At 41.4% G+C, this 17,301-nt stretch overlaps 1 protein-coding gene across 1 annotated transcript; it reads left to right on the forward strand.

The window, feature by feature from the left end:
- Positions 1–2,597: 2,597 nt before the first annotated feature.
- On the forward strand, positions 2,598–15,631 carry GATM (glycine amidinotransferase). The gene is made up of 9 exons (XM_032123215.1): positions 2,598–2,708; positions 3,117–3,332; positions 7,700–7,895; positions 9,073–9,263; positions 10,563–10,700; positions 10,996–11,160; positions 12,906–12,969; positions 13,071–13,187; positions 14,606–15,631. The coding sequence occupies exons 1-9, from the start codon at positions 2,640–2,642 to the stop codon at positions 14,716–14,718; spliced, it is 1,269 nt and encodes a 422-aa protein (XP_031979106.1). The 5' UTR covers positions 2,598–2,639; the 3' UTR covers positions 14,719–15,631.
- The last annotated feature ends 1,670 nt before the right edge of the window (positions 15,632–17,301 follow it).

A 17,301-nucleotide genomic window follows, 5' to 3' on the forward strand; every position in this document is an offset into this window, starting at 1 on the left:
TAGGGCAGTCTGGGGCTCAGGTGACTGGTATAAAGGCTGGAAGGAAAATGCTATGTACCACAAGTAAAGGCTTCATGGTCAGACTGCAAATGTGCCAGTTAGGAAAAGGAAAGAATTGCTGCTTTGATTGTACTTAGATGAAGATTGGCTTGTGTCCAGGAGGAGCTGCCCCTAAAAAAGGAAGAAAGAGACCTATGAGATATGGGAAAGAATGTTTTCACTAAAAAAAAAAAAAATCTGAGCAGAAAAAATGCAGTCCAGGAGAAAAATTTTTAAAATGGTGGAGCATTCAGCAAAAACTTGGAATGATGGTGAGGACTCTGTAAACCATCAGACCTATGTAGTAAGTGGGGAAAGAAGTATTGTGCAGAGTCAGAAAAACTATGTTAACTGAGTTGATAAAGAATGATTCAAAGGTCCAAAACTAGCTGATAAGTTGAAAAGGACAGAAAAGGAAGCAAGACCTTTGGATTTAGCCACAAGCCAATCATTAATTTTTTTAGAAGGTCAATGTGAGTAGAGTGACCTTAGCAAAATCAACTGAATCAAAAAGCAAGAATTTGAACAGAGATAGCATAAACTTGGTGGGGGGTTATTTGTTGGTTTTTTTTTTTTAATTAGATGGCAAAATTTGGTAACTAGGAATTAAATAGCATCAAGAAAATTCCTTTTTGGAACTTGAAAAAATAATCCTGGTATACTTTTTTGTAGAAGAGTAGTGTTTGATGCAATTATGTTACAAATGAGTCCTAACAAGCTGAATGAGTTATGAGAAAGTTCTGCAGTTGTATGAAACTGGCTAATGCATACTTGGTATCATGTCAACTAAAATAATTAACTTTTCTCCGAGAACTGTGTAAATTTATGGAGAACTCACACTGTGTAATTTGTCCCGGGAAGGTGTAGTGTTTACCTGTGCCAGAAAGACAAACTGCTAAATGAATAATTACCTAGTAAAATAAAACACACTTGTATATCTAAGGCATGTTAAAACTGTGGCTAATTTGTTGTATTTTGAGACTATAGCTTATGTTTTAATATACGTTTAAAATATGTAGCTGGAGGAATATTGAGCAAGGCACTGCAGGGATGATACAGGCAGAACCAAAAATCATGTTGAAAGAAAGATACAGATTTTTTTACAGCTTTAAAGAGAATAATTTGGATAAAAGTAATTTTTTGCTATGTCTGCTTTTTACTTGGCAAAATGAAATGATTTAAAAGTGAACTTATGTGCAAAGTAAAAAAAATGCAGAATAGGTTGAAGGGGATACACTAAATATGAGTAGAGCTGGTAGCAAACATTTCTTGTAGACTGTTTCTGTAGAGATAGAGGTATTTTTGAAGATAAGTCTGTTGATTTTATCACTGAGAGGTTTTGCAGGGAGACTTAAGTACAGGTCTATTAGGAGCTAGCCAGTTTAGGTTTTAATTTTAAGATGACTTTTCATCATATCACAATATGCATTTTGAGAAGCCATAATTCGAAATTGGGATATTCTTGAAACACCTCTTCAGTAATTAAAGTATTTAAATATTTTTTTAGGTGAATCACAAACTCTTAAGGTTGTAGCCTAAAAATCTGAATTCTTAATGTATGAAATATTGGAACTTTTGGTAAAATTGAATTTGTCTACTACAGGATTCTTGAAGAACATGCATATTTGATGACTAAAAATAACCATATGATGCACTTCAGTGCACTTTTTAGAGAAAAATTTTAAAACGTGACTGGAAATCTTCCAAGTCAGGTTGCTGCTGAAGAGCCCTGCGTGGAAATGAAATCCAGGTGTGCTGGAAGAAGCCGTCGGTCAGCTCTGGGGCTGTGTGTCCCGGGGCTGCCTCCGGGCTCGGCCGCTCCAGCCGCTCCTCCATCGGGGCTGCTGGGCCGGGAGCCGGGAGTGGGGGAGCGGGAAGCGGGGCCGGGAGCTGGGGGATCCGTGCCGGGAGCGGGGGAAGCCGGGCCGGGAGCCGGGGGATCCGAGCCAGGGGAGCGGGGCCGGGAGCCGGGCGGGGAGTGGGGGAGCCGGGCCGGGAGCCGGGCGAGGAGTGGGGGAGCCGAGGCGGGAGCTGGGGGATCCGTGCCGGGAGCCGGGGGATCCGAGCCAGGGGAGCGGGGCCGGGAGCCGGGCGGGGAGTGGGGGAGCCGAGGCGGGGGAGCCGGGCCGGGAGGAGGGAAGCGGGGCCGGGAGCCGGGGGAGCCGGGCCGGGAGGGGGGGAGCCGAGGCGGGGGAGCCGGGCCGGGAGGAGGGAAGCGGGGCCGGGAGCCGGGGGAGCCGAGGCGGGGGAGCCGAGGCGGGGGAGCCGGGCCGGGAGCGGAGGAGCCGAGGCGGGGGAGCCGGGCCGGGAGCGGGGGAGCCGAGGCGGGGGAGCCGGGCCGGGAGGAGGGAAGCGGGGCCGGGAGCCGAGGCGGGGGAGCCGGGCCGGGAGCGGAGGAGCCGAGGCGGGGGAGCCGGGCCGGGAGGAGGGAAGCGGGGCCGGGAGCCGGGGGAGCCGAGGCGGGGGAGCCGGGCCGGCCCCGCCCGGGGCCCCGCCGGGAGCCGCAGGCGGGCGCTGCCCCCCCGGGCTGGGCTGGGCGCGCATAAAGCGGGCGGGCCGGGGCGGGCGCGGAGCCGTCCCGTGGTGTCCGGCCGGCAGAGATGCTGCGAGTGCGGTGCCTGCGCGGGGGCAGCCGGGGAGCCGAGGCAGCGCATTACATCGGCTCGCGGGTTGGTGCCGCGCCGATCCGGGGCTGGGGCTGAGGATGCTCCGTGCGGCGGGGTCCCGTGGGGCGCCTTGGCCGGGGTGCTCCGAGCCGCGACGGGAGGGTGCGGGCCGGCCGCTGGCTTCTCTCACTGAGGTTCACCCACCCAGCATCCCCCCGCCTCGGTCTGCCAGTGCCGTGCTCTGATCTCCTTACGCTTCTAAACGAAATGTATCTTAAATGGCAAAATTTCCTTTTAGTATCTTCCAGGCCGTGAATAAATTAGAATGGCTGTAACAAGCCGTGTTTCTGTTAATACTCCAAATAACATACATTGCTTTGGGATTATAGTGTTAAGACATTTGTGGGCTGGACCATAGCTTTTTGCCTTTTGTAAGGGAAGCATAACTTTCATTGTTATTTTTATTTTAAGCTTCGAGGAGTCTTTACAGGATGGGTGCAGCGAACTTTCCAGAGCACCCAGGCAGCTACGGCCTCCCAGAACACCTGTGCTGCTAATGACAAGGCTACAAGCCCTGTGCCCAAGGACTGTCTTGTTTGCTCATACAATGAATGGGATCCACTGGAAGAGGTCATTGTGGGAAGAGCTGAAAATGCTTGTGTCCCACCTTTTTCTGTGGAGGTGAAGGTAAACAATAAAAAATAGCCTTAAATAGAAAATGTAGAATTTATATATAAAATTTTCCTAAGCTTTACAATGCATAAGGTGTGGTGTTTACTCTTGAGGATTCTCCTTTCAAGATGGTTGTTTACATCAGTGAAACTTAACAGCATAGCCATGTTGGTGAGGGATGTGCTTTTTTCTTTGGACTTTCAACTGAATTAGCTGTTTTAACCAAAGTCACTATCGGAGAGAACCTCTAATATGTGTAATCTCCTCTAGTAGTATAGCCCTGATGTTATCAAAATGCACACACAAGCTTTTGAGATAGGTGGTTGGACTGATGAAACTTTAATTTGGCTTGAAGCTAAGTAGGGTTACCACTTGAAAGAAAAGCGTAGTTTTCTACTTAATAGTCTGAGCAAGATTGAGTTCTGTCGCTGTAGACTGACAGGACTCTTGTGTTGGAGAGCTCTGAAGTAGTTTACTGAAACTCCTGTGTGCTACAGTAAATATTTTGTGGAAATACATAGTCCACTGTTTTTTCAGGATTTTTCTGTGCCTAAAACTATGTCAGCAACCTAAATAAATTAATGTTCTTTGTTCTCTGGAATCTTGTATTTAAAACAGTAACACTCAAATAGTGGGTTTGCCCCAGATTTTTGTATACTTGACCTGGACTTTAAAGTTGCTGAGTATGTTTGTTACTTGCATTTGTGGGCATGTTCTTGAGTCTTTTTCTTTCATTGTTACAGTACTCAAGTACTACCTGCAGGGCAGCATGTAATCCATGGCTATCACAGCAAAATGAGCTGGCACACGACTTCTGCCTGAGAGACCTTAGTAAAAACTTAAAGGACATCCTGACAGAATTGACCAAAAGACCTCAGTTTAAAAAAAAAAAAAAAGAATTTTTATCTGACATTGAAAGAATGGCAAACAAAGATACCGAAAATATGTTTAAAGTGCTGGAAATGGTTGTTTAGGAGAAGTTTGAGATGGACTTGTATAGAAGACTTCTCTTCCCTTAGCCCTTTTTATATTTTTATATATATATATGTATGTATATATATTTTTTTTTAGAATCTGGGTTGTGTCTTTCAGAGACTCCAAAGATATCCTAGCAGCTTCAGAGAAGGAGGTGAATGAGGGTTAGCATTTCTAACATACAAGTGTATGTATATGCATTTATGTAAGACTGACATAATAAATGTACAGGAAGAGTAAGGCAAAAGATGTCTAACATTTTACATTATAACATTAAATGAGGCAAAATTCTGTTCCTAACCAGTGGACAGGGCTTTGCTTTAGCACAAGAAAAAACATTTCAAGTGTCCAACTTGCTGAAGTGTCACATGCATGTTTTACTGCCTATGGAGCCAGAACTACTCACGTGAGGTCAGAACTTCACTTTCTCTTACATGTGATATCAAAAGCTCAGTGAGGAATGTCGAAGTGTAGGATTCCCTCTGCAATTCAAATACCTATGACTTGGGGTTAAAGCAAGCTTTGAATTTGCTTTCTGTCAATTGCCAAGTCCAGAACAGGTAATGGGAACAGAGCCAGCTGAGATATGGTTTCCTCTAGTTTTCTCTGCTTTTGTCTTAAATGTTGCTGTAGAAACTACAACAATAACACCTGGAAGGTGTTGCTGAATAATCCAAGCAGCAGTCCAGTCCTATCTTGACATTATTATTATTATTATTAATTGATTCATGATCGTTCAAATCTCCATGTGGCTGAAAGGTAAGGTGTGTATGTGTGTGTTGCTGCAGTGTAATAAAATAGCCAGAAATCCCCGTTCCTGCCTCTGTAAGTAGCAAAACTAGAGTTGATGGGTATCACATGCTGTCTGCTGAGTGCATGAGGGTCATTGCTTATGAAAACTGCAGTTTAAAACTAATGAATTCTGCTCTTATAACAAAAATTTGAAGCTTTGGACCTGAGACACTCTAAAAAATGTATCTCAAATTATAGCAGTTTGGTAAATACTTGTGTTGAGAATGTGTTTTAAGATTGTATGCATGTGTATTTACTAAATATTTAAATGCAGGTCGTATGGCTGCATTCAGCACTCTATTGTACTTTGAGACAAGGGTTTGGTGTACTCAACTGGTTTTGCTGTGATGTGGGAATGATGTGCTTGGCATAAGAAGGAGGAAGGAAGGAATTGAATAGGGAACCCTGCATATCTGATGAATATTAATGAGCTGATACTTTATTGCATATCCTTTTCAGAGCTTGAAAAGGGCTATGTAAAGGTAAATACAGTATTTGGAAACTTGAAAAATCTTAGCATTAATTAGGAAGATCCCTTTTTTGAATCAGCACTTCAGTGAAAAATCCCAAAATTGAGATATATTCTTCTGAAGCAGTTAACAGTCAAGCAGTTGAACTTTATAGCTTTGTACTCTGCACTGCTTTTCAGTATATTTTGTGAATAATAATGCATTTTGGGTGAGGAGGTATTATTAACACAGATCACTATATCTTGAGTGAGAAGATGGGAGTGTGTACGTGTGTTTACTACGGAATTAGGCAAAAAGAATTTTGATCTGAACTTAAGTTTTAATATCCCAAATTTAATAACTGTCACTACTAGGTTTAAGGTACATCTTGATAATGTTAATTATTTTCCATGACAAATGTTTAAAGTAAATAGTAATGATAGGGAGCAATACTGGTGTTTCTTAAAGGCAATATTTCCTTACAGCATGCTCTTAAATTTCTTCCTGGAAAGGAAGAGTTTGTTTTAAATGTTGTCTTTTCTGTGTCCTATCCATGGTCCTTTTTGAACAGTCTGAACTGACTTGTATGTGTATGACCAAAGGGGCCTGAAACGTCAACCATGATTTGCTCTGAAATACATGTCCCAGCCATACACCTTTTTCCCAGTTATTCAGAAGGCAGGGAATGTGAGTAGTGTTACAGTGTTAACCTGTATGCTGCTGTAACTTTTAAGATTACACCATTCCATTAGTGCAACACAAGTGTGGTTCCTCGGGTTTGAAAAAAAGCAGTACTAGAGGGCATGGTGGAGAGAGGAGCTGCGCCTCTTAGGGATTGATGATATTCACATACACCACAGCTGGCTCTGGAAATAACCAGCTTCACTCCACAGGACTTTATCTCATTAGCAGAACATGTTTCCATAGGAATGTTAAGCACTTCATGTGATCTGCATGTGACTTCTGACCAGCTGGCAAGTTCGAGGTGATCAAATTACCCAAGACCGCACTTATAGAAAAAGAACAAATTCCCTCAGGAAGGATGGGAAGAAGCTTCAGTACTGGAGGTGCAGGATGCCCATGCTGAGGCTCTCTGTGTAAATGTTAAGGCTGAACTTCCTTTCTTCTCTCTTACCTCTGTAGGATGAGGCAAATATCCAGAAATAGTAGAGGATAGGGTGAATAGCCTGGATTGTTAAAGGGGATCAGGCATGCCTTCAGATGGATGGCCTTGCCTGCTCAGGCTCAGTGGCAGTGCTAGCACAAAAGAGTGTTATTGCTCTGATTTTGGTGAGAACATTGCGTTCTGAGAGGTAGTCAGGACTGCAGTGTCAGGAGACAACCTCATGTTTGGAAGGGCAGGTTCTCGTGCAACTCACTGCTGTCCCTCATGCTGCCTGAAGGAGATGTTGCTGACCTGTTCCTGACCCGTTCTGCTGTCATTCCAGAAGGGCTCCGTATGCACTTGCATCTCTGCTAACCCTGACACGACAGAGGAACATCAGACACATCAAACCCAAGCAGCATCACTTGTTTTGACTATATGCCTGGGTTTTCTCACCCATGAGAGCTAGGACATTATTTTGAATTTGTTTTAATGTAAGAAGGCTACCACAGCATTTCAGCAGAGGATTTAGGTCTGTAAAAGTTGTCCTTGCTTTAATCCAACCCTGGCAGATGAATTTAGTATCTTTTGCCTCTTCTAGACTGCTGCTGCACCTGAAGTGTGGCCCCTTTTGGCCAACAAGGCATGTTACCTGTGCTTGGGATGGCTTTAGAATTTCTGATGTCACCATTGTGACGGTGCTGAAGTGAGGTTGTAATAAGGTGGCTAGAGATGTGTGCCCTTTGGAGATGAGCTCAAGGTTGTTTTAATTTAAAAACATATCTGATAGCTTTATCAAATAGCAGAGTCTACAGTGTTTGGTGTGTTTGCACAAGTGTGCTGTAATAGGGACCTAATGGCCACTTGGCAATACTAGTCAGTCAATACTAACTGAAGTGTAATGTAGTCAAAATATTGCAGGAATCAGATAAAAGGCACACTCCAACATGTTAGGACCAGGAACAAGAAACTTTGAATGTTAAAAATTGTGTCTTATGCATCTATTTCACTCCAAAATAACTGGTGCTTATTCTCTGTCACTTCATGTCCTTTTGTTTTAGGCAAACACATATGAAAAATATTGGGGATTTTACCAGAAATTTGGAGGCCAGAGTTTCCCCAAAGACCATTTAAAAAAAGCTATTGCTGAAATTGAAGAGATGTGCAATATTTTGAAGGGAGAAGGTGTTATTGTTAAGAGGCCGGATCCAATTGACTGGTCTGTGAAGTATAAAACACCTGATTTTGAGTCTACAGGTAAATGTTCTTCCATTGTTGAAGGTCTTGTCTGTTTAGCTCTTGTCTGAGGGATTTTGGATGTCATCTAGTCTACCTTCCAGCTAGGAGCAGGATTATCACCAGCACTGAGTGAGGTCAGTGATTGTTTTCTGTAGCTACAGCTTGGAAGATCTCCAGGGATGGAGGTTCTGCCACCTGATTTGCTGACCTGCTTCAGTGCTGTGTGAATTTCCTGATGAAAGGCCTTTGCCTGATACCCAACCTGAACTTCCCACACCAGCATCTCTTGCCAGGTTCCCACTCTGTTGTCACTGTCACTGCCAAGAAGTGTGAATCTGTCACGGCCCTCAAAGGGGCTGTAGACTGTTACTGCTTTGTCCTGTACTTGCCACGTGAAAGTCAAGTGCTCTAAGGCCCTCTGACTCTCTTGACAGCTCTTGGTTGGATCCTAGAGTTGGCTCCATCTTAAACTATGGAGGACAAAACAGCTGGAGGCAACAGTTTACCAGGAAGATCCTCAGAAGTATCAAGGAAATTTGAATTTCTCTTTACCTCCACACATTCCTCCATGTACAGCACCATATGGCTTTGGTTATCTGCAGTGAGAGCACACTGGCTCACCAAGCTTTGCATCAGGTGTAGTCCTCAGGCTTCTTTCATGTAAAATATGTTCTTAAATTGTTCCAGTGAAATTCAAATTCATTAAGGAACACATAATGAAAAGTCTAATGGGACTATTTCTGCACTAGTTCTGTGTTCCATCAAATTCCTCTTCTTTGCTATTCCTTTTTAAAAGGATAGTTTATAAAGAAATGATGCTCACTTAGAAAATTTGCTGCCCATCATCACTTTTTAAAGTCACCTGGGTAATTCATGAGCCTCAGTCTAGTTAATTTTCATGAACTGAATTGTGAAGTGGAGGCTTGATGGTGGATGGCTTTCATCTAGCTGTGAATTTGTTATGAGTGAGGCTTCATAGCAAAATTTACATGGATTTTGAACAAAAAATGTTACTCTGAAAAATTACTGAAGACTGTAAGGACCTGACATTTTGTGCTGGCTTCCTCACGTTGCTAACAATGATTTTTGCAATTATTTTGGATAGAAATAATGGTAAAAAGAAAGATAGAAAGTGCATGAGCTGAAAAAGCTGAGAAATATCTATTTGTCTCATTAATGGCCACATTCCTTTCAGGTATGTATGCTGCCATGCCAAGAGACATCCTGTTAGTGGTGGGAAATGAAATTATTGAAGCACCTATGGCTTGGCGTGCTCGGTTCTTTGAGTACAGGGCATATAGACGACTAATCAAAGATTATTTCAACAGTGGTGCTAAGTGGACAACTGCCCCCAAACCCACAATGGCAGATGAACTCTATGATCAGGTACTGTTCTAATTTTCCTTCAGAATTTCAGTTCTTGTTATACAGAATTCTGTGGATAGTATCAACCTGATATCTACAATTCACAGAATTGTGGGGGGGAATGACACAAAACAACTCTGGAGACTTGGTTTTTTTTCTAGTGGATGCAAATGTGCTGTAGCCTTTCCAGCTGAAACTCAGAGTGTGCAATTAGACAACAAGGAACAGGAAGTTGTGTCTATTGAATTCCTCTGCTTTGAATTGTTTTGGTTACTGGCTGTAACTGAGCATTACTAAAGAGGAAGGAATGCTAGAAAAACATCCCAGAGATTACTTTAAATCATGAAGATTCCCTGAGAATGTCCATATGTCCTGGGTGCATTAAGAAAGTGGGAAATAATATAAATTTTGTCATAGAAAAAAACCCAAGCCCTCATAATCCTTGTTTTGCATGATGATTAGTATTTTGAAAGTTACATAAAAGAAATAGTGAAGGATCTAAACTGTATTTACCTTCCAAATATTTTGATGAATAATTTCTTGATTTTATTTCTAATAATTTTGATTTGGACAATTTTGGTAGTTTCCTTTAGGCCCCCAAATGCATCAGAACCTTGGTGATGGCATTTCCAATAAATGCCATTATGGAATGATTGCAACTTTCTGGGAACAGTGTCATCAATGATGCAAAGAAGCCTTTGTTAAACAAAATTACCTTAGAGTCACCTTCAGAATTAGAAAACTTCTAGACCCTGTAGCTGCTTACCTGGTATTTTTCATTTGTGCTGATTTTTACATCTCACTTGTTCTTAATTGCCTTGTTTAATTTAAAAATTATTTATAACAATCAAGATCCATCTTCTAATTTGAAGTACTGCTCCATTCCAAAATGTGGAAAAGTAGGGAGTCCACATTCATTAGGAAATAGCTTCCATTCCAGCATTTCTGTCACTGTGCAGTGATTTGTTGGACTGGCAGTTAAACTCCATGAGTACTGAATAATGAATACTTTTGATCACGAAGTGAGAATATTATCCACACAGTGATTCTGAAGAGCAATTAATTTCTTGATATAACTCTTGTCTCTTATCTCATGACCTGTTCTTGAATGTGCTTAAAGCCTTTCATTTTTATGTCCACATTTAGATTTTCTTTTCTCTTCTAGTAAGAAGGAACCAAAACCACCTCCAAGGAATATACTAGCCATCAGTATTAACACATTTTGCTAATTTCAAATTACTCTTCAGTAGCAAGTTATTTGAGAACTTTCTTTTGACATCTCCAACCTAAAGTTGGTGTTGTTCTCTTTTCTACAACTAGAGTTACCCAATCCACTCTGTTGAAGACAGGCATAAACTGGCTGCTCAGGGAAAATTTGTAACTACTGAATTTGAGCCATGCTTTGATGCTGCTGACTTCATTAGAGCTGGAAGAGATATCTTTGTACAAAGGAGCCAGGTAAACAAAGCTTTCTTTCCAACAGTTTTGGTATCTATATTAATGATTGGTATTTTGTCTTTTTAAATTCCTGAGCAGCATTAAAATAAAGTGTGTTGACAAAAGAGAATGCTATGTATCACAGAGTGTTTAATACACAGGAAAAGACTGCCTTCCAGCGAAGGGGTAAGCTAAAGGCACAAAATTCTCTATTATTTTGGCTTTAAATATTTAATTAAATAAAACCTTAGACAAACTAAACTTGGGTGCAGTTTATATTCTAGCCTAGTAAAGCTTAATTTGTCCTGTTTTTCAGGTTACAAACTACATGGGTATTGAATGGATGAGGCGACACCTTGCACCAGACTATAGAGTGCACATAATATCCTTTAAGGATCCCAACCCTATGCACATTGATGCCACTTTTAATATCATTGGGCCTGGTCTTGTGCTCTCTAACCCGGACCGTCCCTGCCATCAGGTGAGGGTGTACAAGGGGGGAAAGTGGCTTGTGTTTAAAAATCACTCAGCTGGGTTAGTTCCCTGCTGGGCAACTACTCTTCCACACATTCCACTGTGTGTTGCTTCCTGGGTATATGGTTAAATATGATGGAAGTAATCTGAGTTTTAATAATGTATCAAAGCAAGCACCTGGGATGTACTACTTCTCTGAACACTTCTGCTACTTAAATACTTGAATTGTATCCTAAGAGAAATTGAATGGTTTCTGCTGCTCAGATGAGAAATCTCCCTTTTTGTTCCTATTTTGGAAGCCTCTCCTCTGGTGTTAGTTGAACTATTGGCAGGAAGCTGGTAGTTGCTCAGGCATTCAGCTTTGAATAACTGAGCAAGAAATACCTTCTGAAGAGCAGGGAAGAGGACAGACATATAAAACCTGCTACTACACTCTGTGAAAAAGCTAATATTGCTGTCAGCACAATGAGGTCAGAAAGCCTTCCAGAGGGCGAGAGCTCGTCTCTGTTACAGTCATGTCACCGGCACTGCGGTGCTTGAGGACTTTTGTGAGGATCCCCGTGACTTCAGAAGCTGTACAACCACATGGGAATAGCTGAGCTGACACTGAATCAGAGGGATAAAGCTGGGTGCTGCACATTATGGAGCCATGTGCAGAGCACAGCTCCCAAAACCAGTGTTTAGTCTCTTCACAGCAAGTGCTTTCAATGCACATGGTTTAATTGAATTACTGCCTCTTTTAGCATCCATTCTGAGAATCTAATTTTAAAAACAGTCTTCGTTTTTCCTCCCCTTTCCCCTTCCACAGTTTTTTGTAATCTCACTTGAAAGAGGATGTTTTTTGGTTTCCTTGTATTAAACCCATGTTCTGGAACTATTTCCAGCGAAAACTGCTGTCCGTGTCAATAGAAAAGATAAATGCAGCTTGCTTTCATAAAAACTGGTTTGGCAGTTCTGCATGACCGGGAAGTGGTGGGGGTGTGTCTGAATGGTGCGGATGAAAGGGGTCTTTTCTTGAACGGTGCCGATGAAAGGGAGCTTTTCTCTGAAATGCTGGCAGGCCAGGCTGGTTATGGCGTGTTCTGTATTGGAGCTCCACCTCGAGGTAACGCTGGGACACTCGCGAATACTCTTCCAGCTCTTCAGACAATGAAGCTCAAAAGTCAATTCTCCTTGAGCCAAATTATCCTCCTCTTATTTTTTAACTTAACTGTGTAAATCTTAGAGACAGAAATTATTCCTTAGGATGCCTTTACATTGGTCCCTTTGTTAAATGAACTGCATATTAATTTTCTTATAAAGTGTGAAGGAAAGGTAATTAAGTGTTATTTCTGCTGGGTTTGCTTTTAGGAACATCAGTGTAATTCATATCAATGGCTTTTACAATCATATGGGAAGAAATGACACAAAAAAAGATAATTGAATATGTTTCAGTTGTTACCAATACATTTACTTAACAAGACTCAAACTGCAAATGCTACCTTTTGTCTTTAACATACCTTATTATACCTAGAATATGTAAAATCAAGAGAAACAAATGCTATTGGCATGCAAAATCTAAAAAGACTTTAAAAAAATGCTTGTTTGAGAATGGGGATTGCAGATGAAGCCTGAATGAGGGCCAGAAAAGTGAACTGAGGGCAGGGGATGTCATGCATGTTGGAATATTCTGGGAAAATCTGGCAAAGGCTGGAGGACATAATGTGATACTCTAAGAACCCTCTTGAGAATATATTTAAATTGCTCTTCTAGATTGAGCTCTTCAAGAAAGCCGGCTGGACTGTGATTCAACCCCCAGTGCCCCTCATCCCAGATGGTACAGTCACTCTTCCTTTTCTAAGGATTCCAAGAGTGTTCTTAAGGGTATTAATGTGGAGTAACGTTGGTACAGTACAAGGTTTATTCTCCTGTGTTTAGATCACCCACTGTGGATGTCTTCTAAATGGCTCTCCATGAATGTCCTAATGCTGGATGAGAAACGTGTCATGGTGGATGCCAACGAGACATCGATTCAAAAGATGTTTGAAAAGCTGGGTATGTCCTAACACACTTCCACATATACTTAAAAGAAAATTATTGTGCCACCAGCCAGGGTAAATGAAGGTTTCACTTAAAGTAGTCAAAGCAGGCAGCACTGGGAAAAGGACTCACACAGTTGGATCAGCAAGCAAGAATCATTCAGTGATTTTTCTCCTGAATACTTCAGTCATAGAAATACCGTCTTCTTTTGCCCCCTACATTTTGCTGCACATAAAGGTATGAGTAGCAACTAAAGTTACTGCTAGAATGCCTTTGAATGAGCTTTTTTAATGCAAACTGTCTGTTCAGTTTAAGGTCAACATGTGTCTTGGAGAGGCTGAGTGCACCTCTTGCTGAATGATGCAGAGCAGGCTGTCATTGCCAAAACGCTTCTGATTTTTCTAGTTGCAAACTCATTGTACTTTAAAATGTCAAATGAAGACACTTAACCCAGGTATTTCTGCTCCTTTATGGAGAATCTCAGACCTGTGAGATGTAACTTCATGAGTTCCTTCAGATATGCAGTGACAGGAGAACTGTAACTGAACATAAAATCTGGAAGTCTTATCATGCACAGCTTCTCAGTCTTAGGTTGTTTTAATGCATGACCAAGGAGTTGAGGATTTACAAATGCTTGAAAGTACTTAAAAAATGAGGCTATTAATGCTAATCATGGCTTATCTTTCACACTTGAACTTCACAGTCTATGTAAGTTCTAAATAAACTCTGGTAGTCAGAAAGTTTGTAGGACTGAGAACAAAACTATTTCTGACCTAGATGATAGATTCTACTGAGCTGCTCCTGAGCTCCTGAAAGTACTGAGAAGCAAAAAGGCAAACTCTGTAACAGAGGAGTTGTCTGATCCTTCTGTTAGGACTTTGTATAAGCTGAGCCACAGCTGAAACATCAGAGCTGAACAAAAAGGGGAGGAAGCTTAACCTAGGTAGTATTTGTAAGAGCCACTTTTCCCTTTCAGAGAAGGGTGAGTGAGAGCTATCTCCCTTGAATACTTCTTTTCTTGAAAGGCACTTGAAAGAGCATGTTCAGTGTCTGAACCATAAATGTTCACACATATTTATGAAAATGTGTCCTGATCATATATTGTCATAGAATTTCAGCTAATTCTTCACACACCTCAAAACCTGAATTTATCTTTTCACTACTGGCATGTCGTAACAGACCAGACATTGGCTGTGCTCCAGGCACTGTGTATTCCTGAGGGTATCACCAGAATAAACAAGCCAGTGATGTTCCTTGTTTGTTCTCTACCTAGAATTTGCTAAAATAAATTCTTAACAAAGTAGAAGGAAATACCTTTCACACTTGCACCTAGCCGTATGATGTATATAAAGTATCATCCAGTGCTCTGATCAGAGCTTGCCACGTGAAGCTGAGAGTCTAATTTTAAAATGTGCATTGTATATTTCTTCCAGGCATTTCTACAATTAAAGTGAACATTCGCCATGCCAATTCTCTGGGAGGTGGCTTCCACTGCTGGACGTGTGACATCCGCCGCCGTGGCACCCTGCAGTCTTACTTGGACTAGGGATGAGCCACACAGGTAGCAATGGTTCAGCTTCTAAAATAGGCATAGGAAATGAGCAAATCACTGTCACTCTCGTTAAAATGGCTGCATGAGCTCTACTGCTTGGTAAGTGGTGTCCTCATAATGGTCTGGGAAATGTTTTATTCTTAAATAGCCTTCACCCTTCACTGTCACTACTTCCATCAGCAATGCAGGTTTTCTGGCTGCCTTTTTGAAAGACATCCTCCATCTATGAAGCCTTTTCACATTGGCTTTGAATGTAAAAGCTTGACAAGACAGCTAAGAGGCCTTGTTAGAATAGCTTGGCCACTAATACTGGATATCTACCTCTGTCTAGTTACCTTATCAAATAGGCAGCTTGAAATGTGAAACTTGAGTAAACTTTTCTTATTCCTTTAATCACTTTATCCTTCTAATATATTCATGTCTAATGAAGTTGAAATAGATGAAACTGTATAGATCTCTTAGGGAACCATGTAATTTTATCGTGTTTTTCATGTCTAGCCATACAGATATTTACAGAGAATTTTCACTGATCTAACTTTTGAGACATGTTCACTTACTTGCCATGTTCTTCTACATTTTCTTCTGATGCATGTTATGCACCTGAGTACTTTTTTATATTGCTTTTTGTATTGCTGAAATTGGCTTTTATTTAACTTTTAAGTGTACAAATGATAGCTAATATTCTGCTTGTACAGGTTTCATTCTGAGTTGTTTACATAACTTAAAAAGAGGCACAAAACAAAAACCCAACAATAACCTTAAGTTTCCGACATCTTACAATCCGGTCTTCCTTCAGCTGTAGCAGATACAGGAATATGTATCAAACATGCCAGATGCCATGAAGGAATTTGAGTATTGATTCCTGAATATGTACTTTTTATGCTAATAAAGTTTTTTGCATTCTCAATTTGTTGCCCTTCTGTTCATGTGTAAGTATGAAATGTCACAACTTGCTGGTTGTGACAAGGCATGTGTGCTTGCATAGATGCCTGTAATAAAGACTGCTCATGTCTGCTCTTCAGATAAGATATGATTGCTTCTTAAAGTACCAGCACCAAGCCAGAGAGGATGTGGAACAAAGGTAAAGCCTCTGAGGCAGGATTAATCTCTTGATTGTGTGTGTAGTTGGTGGCTGGGAATGCTGAGGGCCAATGGGATACAAACTGCAGGAACTGGGCGGGGGTGTTCACCCTACTTGGTGGGCAAAAGGGAAAGAAAAGCCAAATGAGCTGCATCACTTTTACTTTTCCAGTCCCCCATCCCACCAGGGAAAGTGAGCAGGAGGCTCTGTGGGGCTTCACTGCTGCCTGGGGGTAAAACCCAGCAGTCTGACAGATGTTGCTTTCGGGCTGTGGCTCTACATTACTTGGAGTCTGTGGGAGCAGCCTCATTTCTTTTCCACCGAACAACGAGAAAATAATCTCTGCCTTTGCACTGGTCTTTATTTCTATAATCTGGGAGTTCCTGGGCTGCAGGTGCTGCTAACACAGCTAATTGCAAGCTCTCTCTTGAAATATGTGTTAGTAATGGTGGATTTGTCTCCACAGCCATCTGTGTCTCATTTTGCCCATAAGATGTTTTTGGTATTCTGGCCTCATTGTGAGCTGTGTCTAGGACAAGAGAAGTTTAATCCCGACACCGAAATGTTGAATTTTATCCGGGAAGTGCTGGCACAGCCCAGTGAGAGCAGCACTAGAGGGTGCTGCTGTGACGCCAGTAACTTTCCTCCAGTCTATCCTAAGGGATGTTTTAGAACCACTTTTTGTTTATTCATCTTGTTTCTGATGGCGTTTTGATTAAAGTCCTTGGAAACACCTGAAGATATTTCTTAGCTGTAGATATAATTTGTTTGATAATACAAAAAGTACTATTTATCAGCCTCAAAAAGTACATATCTATATATGTGACAATAATGGCTCTGAGTGTAGGGACACAGACATTTCCTCAAGGGCTGGCGGTATTGTTTAGGATTGCATAGGTTGTCAGAAATTAAATCAGGCCAAATGAGGATGATTGTTGCATTTTTAAACCTCCCTCACGTGGGCTGAGCATCACATGTTTTGACATAGCCATTAACTTTAAAACTGTGGCCCAAAAGCCACACATTTATGGGGTCATCCTCTGTTCTTTTAGATACCTTCTTGGGGTTCAGTTATGCCTCCTTCTTTACAGGAAACTAAGACTAAATATTGGGATTTTATTGAGACCCAGTACAGGTGAGATTTCTGTGGATGATGTGGTCTATGTTGGTAATTCTTATGCCCTCAAATTACTTCTAGAGTATTTCCTTCAGTTAATGAAAATATATAGCTTGCTCTTAGAAATATAAAATGTATTTTGAATAACTAGAATTTAAGATGAACTGCAATCTATTCACATTACCCTTAAGAAATTCCAAGTCATTAGGACCAAATGCAATTTAAGTTTCTACAGAAGCAGGAATTGCTTGTGAACTGCACGTTATTTCTTTTGCAAGTTGAAATATCATCTTGGTAGTACCTCATTTATGCTGCACTTTTGAACAGCAAATCTAAATCCAAACACAATCTCCCCTGTTTCCTCTTTTGTCTGTATTAC

Source organism: Corvus moneduloides, chromosome 13 (genome assembly GCF_009650955.1).
Source record: "Corvus moneduloides isolate bCorMon1 chromosome 13, bCorMon1.pri, whole genome shotgun sequence".
Classification (NCBI taxonomy): domain Eukaryota; kingdom Metazoa; phylum Chordata; class Aves; order Passeriformes; family Corvidae; genus Corvus; species Corvus moneduloides.